Here is a 21967-nt window from a genome sequence, read left to right as displayed (position 1 = left end):
TCCACCCCCATCGTTCTGCCTGGACACTGAGGTCCAGCTCCGAGGGCCTTCTGGCGGTTCCCTCGCTGCGAGAAGCCAAGTTACAGGGAACCAGGCAGAGGGCCTTCTCGGTGGTGGCGCCCACCCTGTGGAACACCCTCCCGCCAGATGTCAAAGAGAAAAACAACTACCAGACTTTTAGAAGACATCTGAAGGCAGCCCTGTTCAGGGAAGCTTCTAATGTTTAATAGACTCTTGTATTTTACTACTTTGTTGGAAGCCGCCCAAGGTGGCTGGGGAGCCAGATGGGCGGGGTATAAATAAATAGATTGTTGTTGTTGTTGTTGTTGTTGTTGACTAGATGGTCCCCCATTGGCCTGATCCAGCAGGCTCTTCTCACATTCAAGTCTACACCTGGCCCTGATGACAGGTAACGCACAAACTCACCTGTAAACGTATCTCAGCCTGGAGGCATAATATTCCAGGGTCCTGGACCCACAGTGCACCCCAGGAGTTAATGCTGCACACCCTTTAATTCCCAAGAGACATGAGCAAAATACCACCGGGTTTCAATTTGGGTAGAACAGGGATTTGTTTATTGTAAAACGCCAGAACGGCAGCGCAGAGAGTAACAGCTGTGCGGGACAAGCAGGTAACAGGAGGTAAACTGGTTTGCAAAAAAATCCAGTTTGTGTCAGGACTTTGCAGGCCAAGGACGTTGCTAGGTCCTTCAAATGCTCCCAGCACTTGCCTGTGACGCATATGTATGTATAGTGGCAGATTGAGGCTGACGTTTTGAAGGAAAACCACCCTGGAAGCAAAGTAAAAAAATAAGGAAATGTAAATTTAGAAAATAGGAGATAAGGGGCAGGAGACCCAGAGTCCAGTGGCTTGTGGTTCTTGTATTGCAGGGGGCTTAGACTAGATGAGCCTTAGGGGTCCCTTCCACATCTACAATTCTGTGCCCTCGGTCCAAGCTGCTTCCTCGGGGATGGGGAACATTACCTTTATCTGGGACCCTTCGAGCTGGAGGGCACAGCCTTGCCACCCTCATCGGGCTCAGAGGAGAAGCCCTTGCCAATCGTTCTTGGCTGCCTGCGTAAGGCTAGGCTTCTGCTGGCGCTAGCCAGGACATTTCAGGCAGCAGAGCTGTTATGGTTCTGGACTGTCAGGAGTTAACACTCCAGGAGCGTTCTTATCAACTGGGCGCACTGCCCACATGATCCGTGCTTCGTTAGCAAGGTCATGTAGTTTTCGTTAAGAGGCAGAGAGCTGTGAACATGCAGCTAGGTTCTGCAGGTTTTCTTTTCTGTTTTGAGCGCTACTAAGTAAAGAGTTTTGGATTAGAAGCACTGGTGTCGAGCAGGACACCACGTCGACACGGACAAGCCATTTGCTGCTGCATGTGAACTCCGCTATTATCCGGTGGCGCTGTGGGTTAAACCACAGAGCCTAGGACTCGCCGATCAGAAGGTCGGCGGTTCGAATCCCCACGATGGGGTGAGCTCCCGTTGCTCAGTCCCAGCTCCTGCCAAGCTAGCAGTTTGAAAGCACGTCAAAGTGCAAGTAGATCAATAGGTACCGCTCCGGCGGGAAAGTAAACGGCGTTTCCGTGCGCTGCTCTGGTTCACCAGAAGCGGCTTAGTCATGCTGGCCATATGACCCGGAAGCTGTATGCCGGCTCCCTCGGCCAATAAAGCGAGATGAGCGCCGCAACCACAGAGTCGGCCACAACTGGACCTAATGGTCAGGGGTCCCTTTACCTTTACCTTTAAATAAAGAGTTTTGGATTAGAAGCACAGGTGTCGAGCTGCGTTACTGAGGACACCACATCGACACGGAGAAGCCATTTGCCGCTGCGTGTGAACTCTGCTATTATCTGGCAACTGGAGAGAGCGGTTGCGCACGGAGTAGAAGCGTGTAGGCGCCATTGGAAGTTTGTCGGAGTGGCAATAAATCAAATTTATTGCAGCAGATTCAGTGAGTCAGAAGATACATGACCCAACAAACTTTCACAAGAGCCCACTGGAGCTGTCCAGGGTCTTGTTCTTGTCCGTCCTCTCCGCCTTTGACCCAACAGACTGCATGCCTCAAACAACCACAGAACTGGACAGCAGCCAGAATTCAGAATCACACCTCTGTCTGCAGCGACTCCTTGAATTGGCTTATTTCTGTAATATGAGAAAGAGGCCGAGGCAAGGAATCTTCCTGCAGGATTATAAGAAGTGGAGAGGGCACCACGGACCAGGCAGGCTGCAATGGGGACACAGAAGCAATGAAGAAAACTTGAAAATGCCAATGGCAGGAGTCTGGTACGAAAGACAGGAAGGTCAGGGAAAGGGAAATGTCAAAGGGCAGACTGCCACCTGCTCAGAGGAGATGAAAGAAGGAGTCCAGTTTCCTGAAGATCACTGTGATCTGAGAATTTAGGGGCATACGAATGTTGTTAAATGAATGAAATGCAATGTTGAGGGTGCCAGCAAGCCTGAACAGCCAGGTAACACCTTCCAAAGACTTCCTGGAGTGCGGCCCTTGCAAGCCAGCGGAAAAAGGGAGCTATTTGCTCAAGTCTCCACTGCCGTTCCTGGCTGTTCCTGGGTCTTCATCTTCTTCCTGCCGGGTTTCGGTATCTGCGGAGAAGAACAGCCAAGTCAGAATAAGGGGCACAACTCAGCCATGAGGCATTTTCGACAGGAACTCACAGGACAAAGCATGCCATAATTACTTCCGTTGATGCCCAGGACACCTTGGAGCAGACTCCCAAACTTCTTAGGGTCAACCCCCACCCCCCACCCCCGGTGTATGCTAGTCTACAAATTGCATTAAGAATAGGGGTTTGCACAATCCACTACGGAAGATAACAACACAGCGAAACACAGTATGTTTCCAAGCACAATTCAAAGTGTTGGTGCTGACCTTGAAAGCCCTAGATGGCCTCAAAGGCCCAGGATACCTGAAGGAGCATCTTACCCCCATTGTTCTGCCCAGACACGGAGGTCCAGCACCGAGGGCCTTCTGGCGGTTCCCTCATTGCAAGAAGTAAGGTTACAGGGAACCAGGCAGAGGGCCTTCTCGGTGGTGGCGCCCGCCCTGTGGGATGCCCTCACATCAGATGTCAAGGAAATAAATGACCTCAGTCCAGTAGACCTGAAGGAGCGTCTCCACCTCCATCATTCTGCCCAGACACTGAGGTCCAGTGCCAAGGGCCTTCTGGCGGTTCCCTCCCTGCAAGAAGCAAAGTTACAAGGAACCAGGCAGAGGGCCTTCTCGGTGGTGGCACCCACCCTGTGGAACACCCTCCCACCAGATGTCAAAGAGAAAAACAAGTACCAGACTTATAGAAGACATCTGAAGGCAGTCTAGTTCAGGGAAGTTTTTAATGGGTGACATTTTAATGTATTTTTAATCTTTGTTGGAAGCTGCCCAGAGTGGCTGGGGAAACCCAGCCAGATGGGCGGGGTACAAATAAATAAATTATTATTATTATTATTATTATTATTATTATTATTATTATTATTATTATTATTATTATTATTAAAAAGAGCTGCAATTAATTGCACATTTCCCCCCAAAATCCAATTACAGTGGTACCTTGGGTTAAGTACTTAATTCGTTCCGGAGGTCCGTACTTAACCTGAAACTGTTCTTAACCTGAAGCACCACTTTAGATAATGGGGCCTCCTGCTGCTGCCGCGCTGCCGGAGAACGATTTCTGTCCTCATCCTGAAGCAAACTTCTTAACCTGAGGTACTATTTCTGGGTTAGCGGAGTCTGTAACCTGAAGCGTATGTAACCTGAGATACCACTGTAAAGCAATCAGGTTTGCTTATTTCAACAAAATGGATGGGCTTGATCCAGGGATACCAGCTTGATAGTCAAGCCTGAGAGTCATGACCTCCAAAGCCCTCTTGCCCCTCAGCGCCCCGCCCCCCAGGTAATCCCACCACCCTCTATGGGGCCCCTACCGTCTACTTTGGGAAGTGATGCTCCAGAACTAACCCCTTTCCCCAGACTCACCGCTCTGACTTACGGGGAAGGTGCTCCACTTCTGGCCTTCAATCAACTTGGTGTCCTCCAGAGGTTTTGCGCTACAACTCCCATGCTGGCTGGGGCTGGTGGGAGTTGTAGTCCGAAACCTCTGGAAGGCGCCAGGATGTGGAAGGCTGCTCTGCAATATGGGAGTCATTTTGGACTCACAGCTGTCCATGGAGGCTCAGGTCAAATCTGTGTCCAGGGCAGCTGTTTACCAGCTCCATCTGGTATGCAGGCTGAGACCCTCCCTGCCCGCAGACTGTCTGGCCAGAGTGGCGCATGCTCTAGTTATTTCTCACTTGGACTACTGCAATACGCTCTACGTGGGGCTACCTTTGAAGGTGACCCGGAAACTGCAACTAATCCAGAATGCGGCAGCTAGACTGGGGACTGGGAGCGGCCGCCGAGACCATATAACACCAGTCTTGAAAGACCTACATTGGTTCCCAGTACGTTTCCGAGCACAATTCAAAGTGTTGGTGCTGACCTTGAAAGCCCTAAATGGCCTCAAAAGCCCAGTATATCTGAAGGAGCGTCTCCACCCCCCATCGTTCAGCCCAGACACTGAGGTCCAGCGCCGAGGGCCTTCTGGTGGTTCCCTCCCTGCGAGAAGTGAGCTTACAGGGAACCAGGTGGAGGGCCTTCTCGGTAGTGGCACCTGCCCTGTGGAACGCCCTCCCTTCAGATGTGAAGGAAATAAGCAGCTATCTTCTTTTTAAAAGACATCTGAAGGCAGCCCTGTTTAGGGAAGCTTTTAATATTTAATGCTGTATTTAATATTTTAATATTTAATGCCAGATGGGTGGGGTATAAATAATAAATTATTATTATTATTATTATTATTATTATTATTATTAAGGTCCAGGGGCAACTCCTCCCTCTCCTCCTCACCTTGCGCGGCCGCTTCTTGACCTGGAAGAACTCCACCATCCTCTGCTGCTTCTTGCTGCCCTTACTCACGGGGCCAGGCGACTGGGGCTGGGCTCTCTTCAGGCAGGCGGCCCGCCACTTCTCCAATCGGCTGCGAACCCGGCGCTTGCTGTGAAGCAGGCGCTCGGGTCAAAGAGTATCAAAGAATTGAACCCGATGGGTTTTTTCTTTCTAATTTTTATTATTATTATTATTTGTTTTCACAGATAATACAGATATACCAAAGCCAACACCATTTCCTCCCCATCCCCCCATACATTTCCATTTCCTCAATCCATCATATTATTCTTTTCTCCTTCCTCCCACTTCCCCCCACCCCCACTCGATTTTCTCCACATTTCCTTACTAATTTTTCTTCCATCCAGTACTTCGCATTTTAATCTAGGCATGTTAGCGCATCTTTTTTTGAGCAATATTTTGCCATATATTCATCAAAACATTTCCACTCCGTTTTTAATTTTTGATTCGACTGATTTCTTATTATAGCAGTTAATTTTGCCAAAATTAAATATTCATTTAGTTTACAGATCCGTTCCTCCTTTGTGGGTATAGTTTGTGACTTCCCCCTAGCAGCAATCACTATTCTAGCAGCTGTACTTGCATATAGAAAAATTCTTTTTTAACCCCGTGGTATCTCATCATCTATCAATCCAAGAAGATATGTCTCTGGTTTCTTTGTTATTGATATTTTCAACATCTTCTTTAGTTCTTCATGTACTACTATCCAAAATTTCTTAATTTCCTCACACCTCCACCACATATGTATTGTTGTTCCTATTTCTCCACCCAATGGGCTTTTTAGTCCAACCCCCTGAAATGCAGGAATCTCAGCTAAAGCATCCATGACCAGTGGCCATCCCACCTCTGCTTAGAAACCTCCAAGGAAGGAGAGACCACCGCCTTCTGAGAAAGAAAGGCGGCAGATTCAAGGGAAATAGAGGGGAAGGCTAGGAAAAGTGGCCTTTTTCGCAGATCAGGGCATGTGCAAAAGCAGAAAGCTGTGCTGGCTGATGGGAGTTGCAGTCCAGAAACATATGGTCCCTTCGCTCCTTCCTTTGCTATGCCAAGGCCACAAAACGCCGGTCCTGAAGGACCAGGTGCGCAGCCTGGGAGTCATTCTGGACTCACAGCTGTCCATGGAGGCACAGGTCAATTCTGTGTCCGGGGCAGCTGTTTATCAGCTCCATCTGGTACGCAGGATGAGACCCTCGCTGCCCACGGTCTGTCTCACCAGAGTGGTGCATGCTCTGGTTATCTCCCGCTTGGACTACTGCCATGCGTTCTAAGTGGGGCTACCTTTGAAGGTGACCCGGAAACTACAACTAATCCAAAATGCGGCAGCCAGAGTGGTGACTGGGGGCGGCTGCTGGGACCATATAACACCAGTCTTGAAAGACCTTCATTGGCTCCCAGTACATTTCTGAGCACAATTCAAAGTGTTGGTGCTGACCTTGAAAGCCCTAGATGGCCTCAAAGGCCCAGTATACCTGAAGGAGGGTCTCCACCCCCATCGTTCAGCCCAGACACTGAGATCCAGCGCCAAGGGCCTTCTGGTGGTTCCCTCCCTGCGAGAAGTGAGCTTACAGGGAACCAGGCAGAGGGCCTTCTCGGTAGTGGCACCCACCCTGCGGAACGCCCTCCCATCAGATGCCAAAGAGAAAAATAACTACCTGACTTTTAGAAGACATCTGAAGGGAAGCTTTTAATGCTTAATAGGTTATTGTATTTTAGTGTTTTGTTGGAAGCCACTCAGAGTGGCCCAGATGGGCGGGGTATAAACAAATTATTATTATCATTATTATTATTAGCCAAACAAGCATCTTGCAAGAGCAGCCACACTCGCGCCTTGTGATGTGAGGTGAGAATACCCTCCGGAGAATATCCTCGAGAATATTCCCTGCTAGGAAATTCTCCAGAGAACATTCTCCACAAACTGTAAATTCTAATGTAAGAACCAGTTTTACAACCCACATTTAAAAAAATCTAGTAAATAATAAGTCAAGCTGTGATATTGCCAGTGTAAGGAATGAATAATGATTTTTTTTTTAATCCAGTTACATTACTGGGCATTGTATCATTCACCATTGGCAGTTCTGAAATCTGAAATGTGAGCTACAGGGGGAGAAAATCAAAGAATGTGAATTCACTGCCTTGCCCCATTGAATAAAAGTATCTGTACAGTCTTTGGTTGCCATCTGAACAAGTTTACCCATGAATAAACATGTATATTAACTAATTATATCATTTTCAATGCATTAAAACGCTATCATTTTCAATGCGCTAAAATGAATATTCTGTTTTAAATGAAAATTCTCTAATATTCTCATTCATTGCAAATATTCTCCAATAGATCATGCTCGAGAATTTCACACCACTACTCACGCCATGTGCTTCTCATGTGCCAGGAACTGCAGCAGCCCCTCCTCGTCTGGCTCCCGCCACTCTAGCACCACTTGGCTCGGCTCGGCCACCTCGGGGTGCAGGAAGAGCCGCCGGGTCTCTTCCAAGGGCCAGTTTTCAGGCAACGGGTGCTTCTGCAAAGAGTAGGATTTTCAGCATTAACCTGTAAGAAAGAAAGTTACCTGCCCTTCGCCCATCAACCCTGAGCTGCAGCCTGCAGCAGATACACACATGGGGAGGCAAATTCAGGCCCGGGGGCCGGATCCGGCCCAATTGCCTTCTCAATCTGGCCCGTGGATGGTTCAGGAATCAGCATGCTTTTACATTAGCAGAATGTGCACTTTTATTAATAATAATAATTTATTTATTTGTACCCTGCCCATCTGGCTGGGTTTCCCCAGCCACTCTGGGCTGCTTCCAAGAAAGATTAAAAATACATTAGAATGTCACACATTAAAAACTTCCCTGAACAGGGCTGCCTTCAGATGTCTTCTAAAATGCATCTCTGGGGTATTTGTGGGGCCTGCCTGGTGTTTTTACACGAGTAGAATGTGTGCTTTTATTTAAAATGCATCTCTGGGTTATTTGTGGAGCATATTCGTTCATTTCCCCCCCAAAAAATATATTCCTGCACCCCACAAGGACTGAGGGACAGTGGACCGGCCCCCTGCTGAAAACGTTTGCTGAACCCTGAGCTACAGGAACCATCTTAAGAACATAAAGAAGAGTGTGCAGGATCAGGCCGGCGGCCCGTCTAGCTGACTTTGAGCTTTCAAATTTCAGAGGCGCCCAGTGCAAGGCTAAGTTTTGACACCCCTACAGCACTGGTGTTGCTCCCCTGCCGTGTGGCGCCCAGTGTGGGCGCACCGGTTGCGCCACCCTAAAACTGCCTCTGCATCTGGTACAGCACTCTGCCTTGGAGAAACTTGCAAGGAGGATCTGTGCAAAAGAGCAGCCCTCTCCCCTCCTGGGGTTCCCAGCAACGGAGATTCAGAAGCAAGGCCGCCTCTGGAAATATTATTATTATTATTATTATTATTATTATTATTATTATTATTATTATTATTATTATACCTGAGCGTCCAACAATGGTCCGTATAGTTAAAGCTATTGTTTTCCCCGTAGTGATGTATGGAAGTGAGAGCTGGACCATCAAGAAGGCTGATCGCTGAAGAATGGATGCTTTTGAATTCTGGTGCTGGAGGAGACTCTTGAGAGTCCCATGGACTGCAAGAAGATCAAACCTCTCCATTCTGAAGGAAACCAGCCCTGAGTGCTCACTGGAAGGACAGATCCTGAAGCTGAGGCTCCAAGACTTTGGCCACCTCATGAGAAGAGAGGACTGCCTGGAAAAGACCCTGATGTTGGGAAAGATGGAGGGCACAAGGAGAAGGGGACGACAGAGGATGAGATGGTGGGACAGTGTTCTCGAAGCTGCCAGCCTGAGTTTGACCAAACTGCGGGAGGCAGTGGAAGACAGGAGGGCCTGGCATGCTCTGGTCCAGGGGGTCACAAAGAGGCGGACATGACTAAACGACTAAACAACAACAACATACCTGAGCACTGCAGGCAGAGCGCAGGACCTGCTCAATGCTCCCGTGTTGCCGCAGCAGCGGCAAGGCCTTCTTGGGGCCCAGACCCCGGATCTTTTCGCAGTAATCACAGCCCAGCAGGATGCAGAGGTCCACAAACTGTATTCAGGAAAGGCGCAGGAATGGGAAGAGGAGAGGAGGGAGGAAGACACCAGCGTCACACAACACAGCAGGATAATAATAATAATAATAATAATAATAATAATAATAATAATAATAATAATAATAATAATAATAATAATTATTATTATTATTATTATTGTTATTATTGTTATTATTGTTGTTATTATTATTATTATTATTATTATTATTATTATTATTATTATTTATTATTATTATTATTTATACCCCGCCCATCTGGCTGGGTTTCCCCAGCCACTCTGGGCGGCTTCCAATAAAACACTAAAATACAATAACCTATTTAACATTAAAAGCTTCCCTAAATAGGGCTGCCTTCAGATGTCTTCTAAAAGTCTGCTAGTTGTTTATCTCTTTGACATCTGGTGGGAGGGCGTTCCACAGGGCGGGTGCCACTACCGAGAAGGCCCTCTGACTGGTTCCCTGTAACTTGGCTTCTTGCAGGGAGGGAACCGCCAGAAGGCCCTCAGCGCTGGACCTCAGTGTCCGGGCAGAACGATGGGGGTGGAGACGCTCCTTCAGGTATTCTGGACCGAGGCCGTTTAGGGCTTTCAAGGTCAGCACCAACACTTTGAGTTGTGCTCGGAAACGTACTGGGAGCCAGTTTACGTCTTTCAAGACCGGTGTTATATGGTGTCGGCAGCCGCTCCCAGTCACCAGTCTAGCTGCCGCATTCTGGATTAATTGCAGTTTCCGGGTCACCTTCAAAGGTGCTCCCAGTTCTGCTCCTGGTTCTGCTTCTGAACAGCTGCTCCCAGTTCTTCTGCAGAACCAGCCTCTCCTCACAGTGGCGGAGGAAGCCTATCGGGCATCTAGGACAGCGTGCCCATAGGGGTGGGAGGCGTGGCACCCATGGAGACGGCACACGGCGCCCAGAGGGAGGGATGGGAGGCACCATAAGGACGGCACTGTTGGTTTCTGTTTGTTGCCGCTGTGCAGGGCTTTGGAGTCACAAGACTCTGTTTACATTCCAGAGCTTCCAGGCTATTGGAAGTCTCACGGAAGACAGGAGACGGTTGTTGCTATTACTGGTTTCCTGTTCCTTTGTTTTTAGAGTTGCTCTCTGCTCTCACAGAGAGAGGATATATTTCTTTTCTGTCTGCGTAGCTTAGTAATAAAACTCTTAGCATGTAGCTCATATTTCTCATTCCTTCCCTGTGCTGGATACTCTGCGTAACGGGGGAACGAGCCTTATCAGAAGCTCAGGTTGTTAATCATGTCAGAGGACTCAACTGGAGGAGTCGCTCGGTTGAACGCAAGTCCGACAGACACAGGGCGCGTGGCACCCATAGGGATGGAGGGGCACACTGCCCATAGGGATGGGGCGGGGTGTGCCGTGGGGCCTCAGCCACCTACATTGGGGGGAGGGGGCAGTGGATGGACAGCGTAGGGCCTCCAGGCTGTGATGGCCTGGGACTCGGACTCAGAACCAGAGGAGACTCAGTCTGCACCGGATCCTTTGCCTCAGGCATCACCTGAACCAAGTCTGGGGCCTGATTCTGAAGAGCCCCAGTCTGCACAGGTTCCCCTGCAACAAGCACCAGCTGGGCGGAGTCAGGGGCCTGATCCTGCCCTGGCTCCAGATGCCGGGATGACCTCGTTGCCTCCAGCTGGGCCATCACTTACAGCTGCTCCACTACCGGTTGGGTCAGGGGAGGCTGAAGCAGCCTCTGGGTCTAGTCACCCACCGACGTCTCCCAAGCTGCAGAGACTGAGGTCTGAGAGAAGGAGAGACCTGAGTACTCGCAGGAGGAGTGCTCACCTTTGGGCGAGACAGGGAGGTGAGTTGCCGGGGGATCAGGACTGGCCGTTACCCCGTCAGAGATAAAAGGCTATTGGACCTCGCCCCAGGTTGCGGGAGCTACATTGCTGTGTGCCAGATCCTGCCTGAGATCCTGTACCTGTCCTTGCCTGGTTTCCTGCCTCGTGTCCTGCCTTGACCCTGTCCAACTGACTGTCGGATCCTTTAGATTCTGGACCGGACCTGGACTGCGTTTCTTGGGTTACCCCCGGGCCCAGCACACAGGCACCCAAGACACGTGGCTCGGGTGTGCTGCAGGCCCCATGGTGAGTGCTGCCCGCCATTTTGTCACCCCCCTGAGTGGGGACACCCGGGGCGTGCCACACCTACCGCCCCCCTTGCTACGCCCCTCTCTCCTCACCTGCTCTTGCGTCAAGCCCAGCTTTTGCAGAACCACCGGCAAGGAGATCTCTTCCAGGTCTCTAGAGGAGATAAAAAACCACATAGAATCCATTACATCTCCAGGGAGCAAAGTTGACTCGATTTCTCACTGCACAACGGCCGGCCACGGATTCCTGCACTGTGACGCCAGCGCTGAAGGGGGCTGGACTATGGAAGGAAGAGGAATTCTACCAGGGAAGAATGGCAAATCCAGAGGATGGACTCTGCCAAAATGGCGAAACTAACTGGGAAGCTCAGAAGCCGAGAAGACAATAACTTTGGGAAAAGAATGGGGAAAGTCCATAATTTATATACAAGACCATTGCAAGCAGGTTAAAACATTGGCAGGATTTTAATCACACTTGTAAGTAACAGAAACTACGGGCAATTTAGAAAGAAAAATATCTAGATAACTATTGACGTGCAGTTGTAATTATTTTTACGAGGACACATGGAAGGGATAGGGGGAAGTCAGGAGATTCAGAGTAATCTCAGGACTTGGATTTTGAATTGATGTTTGTCGTATGTTTATATTATTATTTTTTTAAAAATTATTATATAAAAAAGAAGGGGGTTGGATTAGATGACCCTGTTAGAATTCCTGCTCCGTGATTGCAGTCATGAGATTGTTGTCTTTCACATGACGGTATATGTTTTGACTCCACAGCGTGGGAAGTGACGGAAACAGGATGTTTGTGTTACTGTGTTCCGTGAAGTGGGACTATTGTCCTTTGTTCTTTTTCTCTTTGCCGTCTGATGCTAGAAGGAAGAGGGAGCCATCTTGCAGTGCTCCGTGTGTGTTTATATGTAAATAAAGTAGATTAGCCAAAATGCTAAGTTGCTGAGGTCTGTTACGCATGATGTGCAAACTCTGCGGATACTTAAGTGTGCCGGTGTCTGTTGGCATCGGTCGCTGTGATGTTTGGGCAGAAGAAAGCTTTTGAAGCTCCCGAACAATCGACCAGGAGGGAGAGAACATGCCAGTCGGGTATGTGTCTCTGCTAGGGTCCTACTCGAGTGTAGGCTGAACTCCTGACAGACCCTTGGTGTCCCTACAATTTCATGATTCTATGACCCCGTGTCCCATTCAATGGCACCATCCACCACAGCAGCCCTGTATCGGGAAGTTTGTATTGTTCAATGTTTTATTATGTTCCTATGTATTGGAAGCTGGGGCAACCCTGCCAGATGGGTGGGGTATAAATATTATTATTATTATTATTATTATTATTATTATTATTATTATTGGCTACTCATTACACATACCACATGAAAAGGTGTCATTCCTAGAAAGCACCATCTTATCCCCATTTTGGGTCTTGGAACAGACTCGCCAACTTTTTAACATGCCAGGAGAGCGAGAAATATATGTAATGACTTTGCAGGGTTTCAGAAAATCACTAAAAAAAAACCTTCTTGATTCCAGTCTGCTGTTATTCCATTTTAATAGAGGTTTTACCGACTTCTGCTATTGTAGTTCTTGCTGGTTTACGCAAGGAAGAGTTTGTGGCTTCATCACTGGTAGATTTGTAAGCCACCTTGGGAAGGAGCAACAGGAAGCCAATGTTTGCAACACGAAGCCAAACTCAGATTGTTGAGAAACCAGGAGAGGAAACAGCTATTGTGACAGGGTCAGAGAAGGCGGAAAGGGGAGACACAAGGATGGTTTTGTTTCAAAATCTGCCACCATTACAGGATACAGAAAAGTATCACTCATAAGGCTAGCAACTCACGGGATATCCAATGAAGCTGAATTCAAGATGGATAAAAGAATTCCTTTGTGCTGCGCACAGTTAAACTGTGGAACTCACTGCCACAAGAAGGAGCAATGAGCGCCGGATGGAATGGCTTTTATAAGAGCTCTGGACAGATTCATGGAGGGCAAGACTATCAGGGGCTCCTAGCCAGAACGGCTTTGCTCTGCCTCCAAAATCGGAGGCAGTGATGCTTCGGAATACCAATTGCTGAAAAACAAAGGAGGGGAGAATGGCTTTTTTGCTCAAATCCTGGTTGCGGGTTTCCCATAACGGGCGTCTGGTGGGCAGTGGTGTAAAGGTCAGGTGGTACCCGGGGCAGAAAATTTATTGTCACCCCCCCCCCCATTGAATTTTTACTTGGGACGTGGGTGATGCTGTGGGTTAAACTGTTAAACCACAGAGCCTAGGACTTGCAAGTGCAAGTAGATAAATAGGTACCACTCCGGCGGGAAGGTAAACGGCATTTCCGTGCGCTGCTCTGGTTCGCCATAAGCGGCTTAGTCCTGCTGGCCACATGACCCGGAAGCTGTATGCCGGCTCCCTCGGCCAATAAAGAGAGATGAGCGCCGCAACCCCAGAGTCGGCCACAACTGGACCTAATGGTCAGGGGTCCCTTTACCTTTACCTTTACCTTTATGGTCTGACTTTATTTCATCTTTTTGGTGGGAACCAGTTTTTGTGGAGGAGCCGGCGGGCGGACCGTTTTGACAGCAGGAAGCCTGCGGGCACCAAAGCCATAGCATCTCTCGCAGACGTTGAGTGCCAAACAGCATTTTGTCACTCCCCCACCCGCCTTGCGCCACCCCTGCTGGTGCGGGATAATGCCCCTGTGAGAACAGGATAGTGCATAAAAACAAAACATAAAAACACTTTTGAAAACAAGGACCCCAGGAAGACTGACGATGGCAGATGGGGAAGCAAAGGTAGAATTATGTACAAACAGCATTATAAAAAGGGAGAAACTCCTCTATATTCTTGCGTGCTGTTTCCCATCTGTAGTCATGATTGTTGAGAATTAAAGGGAAGTCAATGTTCATGTTCATGTTTCCCATGAATTTGCATTTCAGAAAGCTTATAGGAACATAGACACAATTTTATTTTCTATTCTATTTAAAATGTTCTGTAATCTACAAGTAATATTAATGACTAGTAAACCAGTGTTACAAGCTTTAAAAAAGAGAGAGAGATAGAACAGGATACTTCCACAATGAGTTTCAGGCCTCGATTTTGCTTGGAAGTGACACACTCTGCTCCCCGGAAACCCCTCCCAGCGGCTCTCTGCCTCCGACCTGTGGTAGCTGGGAAGGCACTCTGCACATGCCCAGAGTCTTTACTGCTTCCATTCATGTCCAGGACACGCTCACCTGTTATTGGCGTTCAGGTGCCGTAGGAGACGCGAGCTTCCAAAGGGCAGCGCATCCATGTCTTCTGTGGCCGTGCACCAGGCGCGCCCGGACTTCACCAGAGCTGCACAGGTCGCTTCTGCCTCAGCTGGCGCCTAAGAGGGAGAGGAAAGGGAGGGGAGCAGGAGGGGAGAGGGGGTTAGGCTGGATGACCCTTAGGGGTCCCTTTCAACTCTACAGTTCTGTGATTCTATGGGGGGGGGGAGAGAGAGAGGTTCCCTCGCATATAAGTATATAAATATGCTGCATTGGATGTAAATATGTGAACACGGAAGCATAGATTTGTAGGGTTGGAAGGGACCCCAGGCGGCCATCTATCCCAACCCCAAGACGCAGGAGACATTGTGTACCTGCACACAGGGAACCCCCAAGTAACCCAGCAGCCTCTCGGAGTCTCTTCTCGGCAGCCGTTGCGGGGGCTCGTCCGCGGCAGGATCTGAAGGACGCAGGAAGAATAATAAAAAATAAATTTTTATTTATATCCCGCCCTCCCCAGCCGAAGCCAGGCTCCGAGGGTCTGGGGGCAGGGCTCTCCCTGCCGTAGCCCCAACTGCCCACCAATAAAAGGGGCAGTGACCCCCAACTAGGGGAGTCTGAGACAGTCTTACCTGCAGCTTTCCTCTTGGCTCCAGAGACTGCAGCGCGTTTCGCCAACTGCAAGGGGAGCGGAGACAGAAAGAAGAATTACGCAGAACTGCTTCTCCCTTTCCTGGATGGGGGGAGAATGAAAGAGCGTCTCCACCCCCATCATTCAGCCCAGACACTGAGGTCCAGCGCCGAGGGCCTTCTGGCAGTTCCCTCGCTGCGAGAAGCCAAGTTACAGGGAACTAGGCAGAGGGCCTTCTTGGTAGTGGCACCCGCTCTGTGGAACGCCCTCCCACCAGATGTTAAGGCAATAAACAACTATTTTACTTTTAAAAGACACCTGTAGACAGCCCTGTTTAGGGAAGTTTTTAATGTCTGACACTGTATTGTTTTTGCTATTTGGTTGGAAGCCGCCCAGAGTGGCTGGGGAGACCCAGTCAGATGGGCGGGGTATAAATAATAAATTATGATGGTGATGATGTGCAGTTGCAGAGTAACTGAAGCCTGAAACATTGCAAAGTCAGGCCGCAATAAGAAAATGGGGTGAATGGTGGGAGGGGAGAGACTTCTAATTCTCTCCATGGTCAATGTGGTCCCTGCCTTTGCGGGTGAGACTCTCCCCCTGCACTTCTAGCCAGGCCTGGGGGTCAGTGTTTGGGTTTCGCCCTCCCATCCCACCCAGGATCCCCTCTTACGAACCACTCTCTCCTTGAGGTCTGGGGGTTTCCCATCGAAGACGAAGACGGGCTTGACGCCGTTTTCCAGGAGATGCATCGTCCGGTAAAAGAGCCCCTGCAGGGGACTGGAACAGAAGAGGAGGCAGTGTGTGAGCAGGGGGCAGGGGGGAGGCAAAGCAAAGCAGCCCCACAGAAGGGGGCAGGGATGCAAAGGAGACGGGGGTGAGCAGGGAGACCTGGGCAGAACTCAAACTCAAGCCCTGCCAGTGCAGTTGTGCATCACCATCACGGTGGAATGGACCAGGAGGAAGTGGGGGTAATCATAGAATTGGAAGGACCCTAGGGTCATCTAGTCTGACCCCTGCAATGCAGAAATCTCAGCTCAAGCATCCATGACGGGTGGCCACCCAAGCTCTGCTTAAAAACTTCCAAGGGAGGAGAGTCCATCACCTTCTCAGGATGTCCGTTCCACTGGCAAACAGCTCTTACTATCAGAAAGTTCTACCCTTCTTGTAACTTGAAGCCATGGGTTCAAGTCCTCCCCTCCGGAGCAGCAGAAAGCAAGCTTGCTCCCTCTTCCCTGTGACAGCCCTTCAGATAACCAACCCAGCACCTCTCAGTCTCCTCCTCTCCAAGCTAAACATACCTGGCTCCTTCAACCACTCTTCATAAGGCTTCGTTTCCAGAACCTTTATCATATTGGTTGCTCTGCACACCTTCCAACTTGTTAATAATAATAATATTAAACTAATGTACCCAGGACTAGACAGAGGACTTCAGGTGGGATGTACACTAGACATCTGCTGATGCAGCCTAGAAGGTAAAAGGTAAGGGATGCGGGTGGCGCTGTGGTCTAAACCACTGAGCCTTTTGGGCTTGCCAATTGGAAGGTTGGCGGTTTGAATCCCCACGACAGGGTGAGCTCCCGTTGCTCGGTCCCTGCTCCTGCCAACCTAGCAGTTCGAAAGCACATCAAAGTGCAAAGCTAAATAGGTACCGCTCCGGTGGGAAGGTAAACGGCGTTTCGGTGCGCTGCTCTGGTTCACCGGAAGTGGCTCAGTCCTGCTGGCCACATGACCCAGAAGCTGTACGCCGGCTCCCTCGGCCAGTAAAGTGAGATGAGCGCCGCAACCCCAGAGTTGGCCACGACTGGACCTAATGTCAGGAGTCCCTTTACCTTTACTATCCTATCTCCTCTCAGTCTCCTCTGTTGCAGGCTAAACATATTCAACTCCTTCAACCGTTCCTCATAAGGTTTGGTTTCCAGACCCTTGATCATTTTGGCTGCCCTCCTCTGCACACCTTTCAGCTTGTCCACATCCTTCTTAAATTGTGGTGTCCAGAACTGGACACAGTATTCCAGTTGTGGTCTGACCAAGGCAGAACAGAGCGAGCCTATTGCTTCTGTTGATCTGGATGCTAGACTTCCGTCAATGCAGCCTAGAATAGCATTAGCTGCTTTTGCTGCCTCGTCCCACAAACCACCAAGACCCTTAAATTGTCTAAGATCCATAGATCTCACACTGGCAAACTGGGGGCATCAGTTTGACAACGAGCTGGAACAGTGATTACCCAGGAAACAGCCTGCTTAAAGCAAAAGTGAGAGGGCACAAAAACTTGAAATACCTGAAAGACTCGCTGAGATCACCTGGAGAAATTCTACCTTTGTCACCACACCCTGCAAAATATCACAGGGCGGTGACCTGAACATTTTTCACTATTGTCCCTGTACTGGGGACATCAGGCTTTTCCTAACCCAGAAGATGGGCTTTGACAGCCTCAATCTCTGTTTTTATACGCTTTGAAACCAACAGTTTTACTAGTTCCACGCTCTATTGTTGTTTTAATGATGTTTATATACTGCATTTTTCGCTCTATAAGACTCACTTTTTCCCTCCTAAAAAGTAAAGGGAAATGTGTGTGCGTCTTATGGAGTGAATGCAGGCTGCGCAGCTATCCCAGAAGCCAGAACAGCAAGAGGGATTGCTGCTTTCACTGCACAGTGATCCCTCTTGCTGTTCTGGCTTCTGAGATTCAGAATAATTTTTTTCTTGTTTTCCTCCTCCAAAAACTAGGTGCGTCTTGTGGTCTGGTGCATATTATACAGCGAAAAATACGGTATTTATTTATGAAAACCTCTTGATTGCAAAACACATCAAAGCGGTTTACAGAAAGAATATTAAACATTAAAGCCATCAACTGGGGGTGGGGGGGGGAGCAGCAATCAGTTAAGACTTTGGAAAAGTTAAAATACAGCAATAGGCTAAAAACAGTTGGGAAGACTTGCATAAACAAAAATATTTTTAGCTGGTGCAGAAAAGAGTGCAGTGACGGCACCTTCCTGCTATCAATAGGCGGGGAGTTCCAAAGTGCTACTACACTAAAAGAGCGAGTTCTTACAAATGCAGAATGACTATTACGGGCATTATGTGGCACCTGCAACAGTGCCAGTTCCGCAGTCGAGTGTGTGTACATGTCTTCCAAAGCAACTACTCCAGGGGTCAGCAAACTTTTTCAGCAGGGGGCCAGTCCACTGTCCCTCAGACCTTATGGGGGGCCGGACTATATTTTTTTTGGGGGGGGGAATGAATGAATTCCTATGCCCCACAAATAACCCAGAGATGCATTATAAATAAAAGGACACATTCTACTCATGTAAAAAGACGCTGATTCCCGGACCGTCCGCAGGCCGGATTTAGAAGGCGATTGGGCCGGATCCGGCCCCTGGGCCTTAGTTTCCCTACCCATGAACTACTCTATTCTGAACTTAAAAATAGAAAGCGTAATGTTGGTGGTCAACAAAAGAGGTTTAAAGTCTGTCTCAAGGCAAATCTAAAATAATGTAGTATAAACACCGACAACTGGGAAACACTGGCCTGTGAGCGCTCCAGTTGGAGAACAGCCTTTACCAAAGGTGTCACAGGCTTTGAAGACACTCGAACTCAGGACGCAAGGGAGAAATGTGCTAGGAGGAAGGCATGCTTGGAAAATCCACACCGTGATCAACTCCTGCCTGGAAACCAATGTCCCCACTGTGGAAGGAGGTGTGGATCCAGAATTGGCCTCCACAGTCACTTATGCACTCATTGTTAAAACCGTGTTTATGAAGACTATCTTACTCGGCTATGAGGGATCACCAAAGTAGAAAACATGACATAATAATAATAATAAAATTTTATTTATATCCCGCCCTCCCCAGCTGAAGCCGGGCTCAGAGCGGCTAACAACAGTAACATAATACAGAATCAATTCATTATAAAATCAGTTCAACAGTTTATTAGTATTAAGTGGCTTACAAATGCTTTTAAATCAACAAACATTCTTTTTTTAAACTTGCTTGCAACTTCTCACCTGATATTTTCCCCATGGCGGTTGAAGATCTTTGGCATAGCCGTGCGGAACTGGTAAAAAGCGACAGAGACATCCATCGCCACCACACGCCCTGAGCCAAGCAGGAGGGAAAAGAACTTCATCATTATTCTATATATGTATCTGCTTGTTCTGTTTCTATCCCACATTTTTTTCTAAGGAGCTCAAGGCGGCGTATGCGTGGTTCTGCCGCTCTTTGCTTAATTCCCACGACAACGACAGCCCTGCGAGGTAGGGTTAGGCTGAGAGGAAGGAAAGGCAAAGGAGAATAGTTCTGGTTGCCTCACCTCAAAAAGGAGATTGCAGAAAAGATTCAGAAAAGGAGAGCCAAAATGATGGAGGGACTGGAGAGACTCCCTTTTGAAGAAAGGCTGAAGCATTTGGGACATCTTAGTTTAGAAAAATGAGAGTTTAGCAAGGTGACAGCATAGAAGTTTATAAAAATTAGGAATGGAATGGGGAAAGTCGGCAGACAAAGCTTTTCAAGCAGAATATAAATTTTAGGAAATAAAATAAAATAGGAATACTTGTTCCAGGAGACGGTCTAAGGACAAGTAGGGCTGCTTGGGGGCAGGAAAGCCACGGGGAACCCCCATGGACCCCACTCTGAGCCCCACGGTGGTGGGATGTAAACAGACGAAATAAATAACACCTTCCCATCGGTCAGAAATTCTGGCTCCAGACTCCCAGACAGACCCCCTTCTCCCTTCGGGCACCATGCACCCCCTACATGAGGCTTCTGCGCCCCACACGGCCAAGCCAGAGCACAGGGGAGTGTTTTGGGTGCAGGAGCGAGGGGCTATGAATCGGCTGGCGGGGAAGGCACTCTGCACATGCTCAGATTCAGCCTCAGACTCGGTCCTAAGTACCTAAGAAGAGTCTGCCGGATCAGGCCAGTGGCCCATTTAGTCCAGATCCTGACCTCACAGTGACCAACCAAACGCCTCAGCCAGCAAGCAGGATTTGAGCTTAAGAGCTCTGCAGTTTCTGGGATTCAGAAGCATTTACGGTCTCCAGGCAGAGTCTGAATTTGTCCAACCCTCTTCTAAACCCATCCAAGTTCCTGCGGCAGCGAGTTCCCTAGTTCGGCTCCAGCTCCCACAGTTGCACAGGAGACGCTGTTCCCTTTTTTAATATAATTTTTATTCGTTTTTTAACATACCATTTTCAACAATAATTAAACACACTTTCCCATCTTATTCAGTTTTTTTGACTTCCGTCAGTCATGTCTGAAATTTTCCCAATCTAATCTCTCAGTATGCATTTCTTATTTCCCTTATCACATTTCAAACTTATAACCAATATTTCTTTTTCTACTTTGTAACGCTTCGTATATTTCTCCTTACAAAAAATTGGACAAAATGACAGGAAGCATTTGAAACCTGCAGGACCAGAGATTTTCAGAAGATTGGAAGAAGTACAGTGGTACCCCTAGATGCGAAAGGGATCCGTTCCGGAGCCCCGTTCTCATCTAGAAGCAAACATAACCAGCAATGGCTCATCTACGTCTGCGCACGCACACGTCGTTTTTCGCCGCTTCTGCGCATGTGCGACATCATTTTGAGCGTCTGCGCATGCGCAAGCGGCAAAACCCGAAAGTAACGCGCTCCGTTACTTCCAGGTTGCCACGGAGCGCAACTCGAACACACTCATCCCAAAGCACATTCAACCCGAGGTATGACTGTACAGTGGTCCCTTGAGTTACATACGCTTCAGGTTACAGACTCCGTTAACCCAAAAATAGTGCTTCAGGTTAAGAACTTTGCTTCAGGATGAGAACAGAAATCGGGCTCCAGCGGCACGGCAGCAGCAGGAGGCCCCATTAGCTAAAGTGGTGCTTCAGGTTAAGTACGGTTTCAGGTTAAGAACGGACCTCCGGAACGAATTAAGTACTTAACCCGAGATACCACTGTATATGAATTATTTGAAGAGCAACTGTAATCAACAAATTACGCTAGTAGGACTACAAGGAGTTTTGTAAGGAGATGCTGTTCCTGCCCTGGCAAAGCTTTAACTTGCACCAAAGACCCAAAGGTCATCATAGAGCCCAACCGGCCGAGATGCCCGCGATCCTCTGGGACAAGCACCCCCAAACTCAGCCCTCCCGCTGTTTTGGGACTACAACTCCCATCATCCCTAGCTAACAGGACCAGAGGTCAGGGATGATGGGAACTGTAGTTCCAAAACAGCTGGAGCACCCAGCTTTAACTTGCACCAAAGACCCAAAGGTCATCATAGAGCCCAACCGGCCGAGATGCCCGGGATCCTCTGGGACAGGCATCCCCAAACTCAGCCCTCCAGCTGCTTTTGGGACTACAACTCCCATCATCCCTAGCTAACAGGACCAGAGGTCAGGGATGATGGGAACTGTAGTTCCAAAACAGCTGGAGCACCCAGCTTTAACTTGCACCAAAGACCCAAAGGTCATCATCTAGCCCAACCGGCCGAGATGCCCGCGATCCTCTGGGACAGGCACCCCCAAACTCAGCCCTCCAGCTGCTTTTGGGACTACAACTCCCATCATCCCTAGCTAACAGGACCGGGGGTCAGGGATGATGGGAATTGTAGTTCCAAAACTACAATTGCGCACCGAGTTTGGGGATGCCTGCAGTCTGGGAGGTCCAGGATGGGCGCAAAAGGCGGCGGCGGCGGCAGCGCTCACCCCGGTAGTCTTCCAGCTGGACCGAGCTCACGGCGTCCGGCGCCTCCTCCCGGATCAGCTCGGCCAGCCTGGCGATCCCCATGGCCGGATCCCTGCGCGCCCCTCCGGCTCTGCGCGCTGCCGCCGCCGCCCTTCCTTCCCGGGGCGGACGGGGAGGAGGAGGAGGAGCCCGGCCAGCTGGAAGCGGGAGCGAGCCCGGGCCGGAAAGGGGCGCGCCCAGCTGCCGGCAAGAGTGCCTCTGAGCACGTGCAGAGAGCCCCC

The 21967-nt window shown here is 49.1% G+C and overlaps 1 protein-coding gene and 1 long non-coding RNA gene across 2 annotated transcripts in view; one reads left to right on the top strand and one right to left on the bottom strand.

Annotated features, from left to right (window-relative positions):
- The window catches only part of LOC308593200, a 98557-nt gene that overhangs the window by 49723 nt on the left and 26867 nt on the right, over window positions 1-21967 (top strand). The gene's annotated exons all lie outside the window — the stretch shown is intronic.
- Window positions 553-21856, bottom strand: LOC308592900 (putative flap endonuclease 1 homolog). Its single transcript, XM_081204936.1, has 11 exons — window positions 21707-21856; window positions 19027-19117; window positions 15698-15800; window positions 15022-15067; window positions 14764-14849; window positions 14375-14508; window positions 11234-11294; window positions 8898-9032; window positions 7324-7475; window positions 4903-5050; window positions 553-2609 (listed from the first exon to the last, which is right to left on the bottom strand). The coding sequence occupies exons 1-11, from the start codon at window positions 21786-21788 to the stop codon at window positions 2544-2546; spliced, it is 1104 nt and encodes a 367-aa protein (XP_081061062.1). The 5' UTR covers window positions 21789-21856; the 3' UTR covers window positions 553-2543.

This window comes from Podarcis bocagei (assembly GCF_964188305.1).
Source record: "Podarcis bocagei genome assembly, chromosome: 8".
Lineage (NCBI taxonomy): Eukaryota > Metazoa > Chordata > Lepidosauria > Squamata > Lacertidae > Podarcis > Podarcis bocagei.
The sequence above is the reverse complement of the archived record's forward strand: the minus strand, read 5'-3'. Positions and strand labels throughout refer to the sequence as shown.

Bases quoted from the DNA above. Each gene is read 5' to 3' on its own strand.
- LOC308592900 (XM_081204936.1), bottom strand. From the start codon at position 21,788: ATGGGGATCGCCAGGCTGGCCGAGCTGATCCGGGAGGAGGCGCCGGAC. The intron at 14,850-15,021 runs GTAAGACTGTCT...TGCGTCCTTCAG, and splicing joins AGCCAAGAGGAAAGCTGCAG to ATCCTGCCGCGGACGAGCCC. The intron at 14,509-14,763 runs GTACACAATGTC...TCTCCCTCTTAG, and splicing joins TGGGGGTTCCCTGTGTGCAG to GCGCCAGCTGAGGCAGAAGC.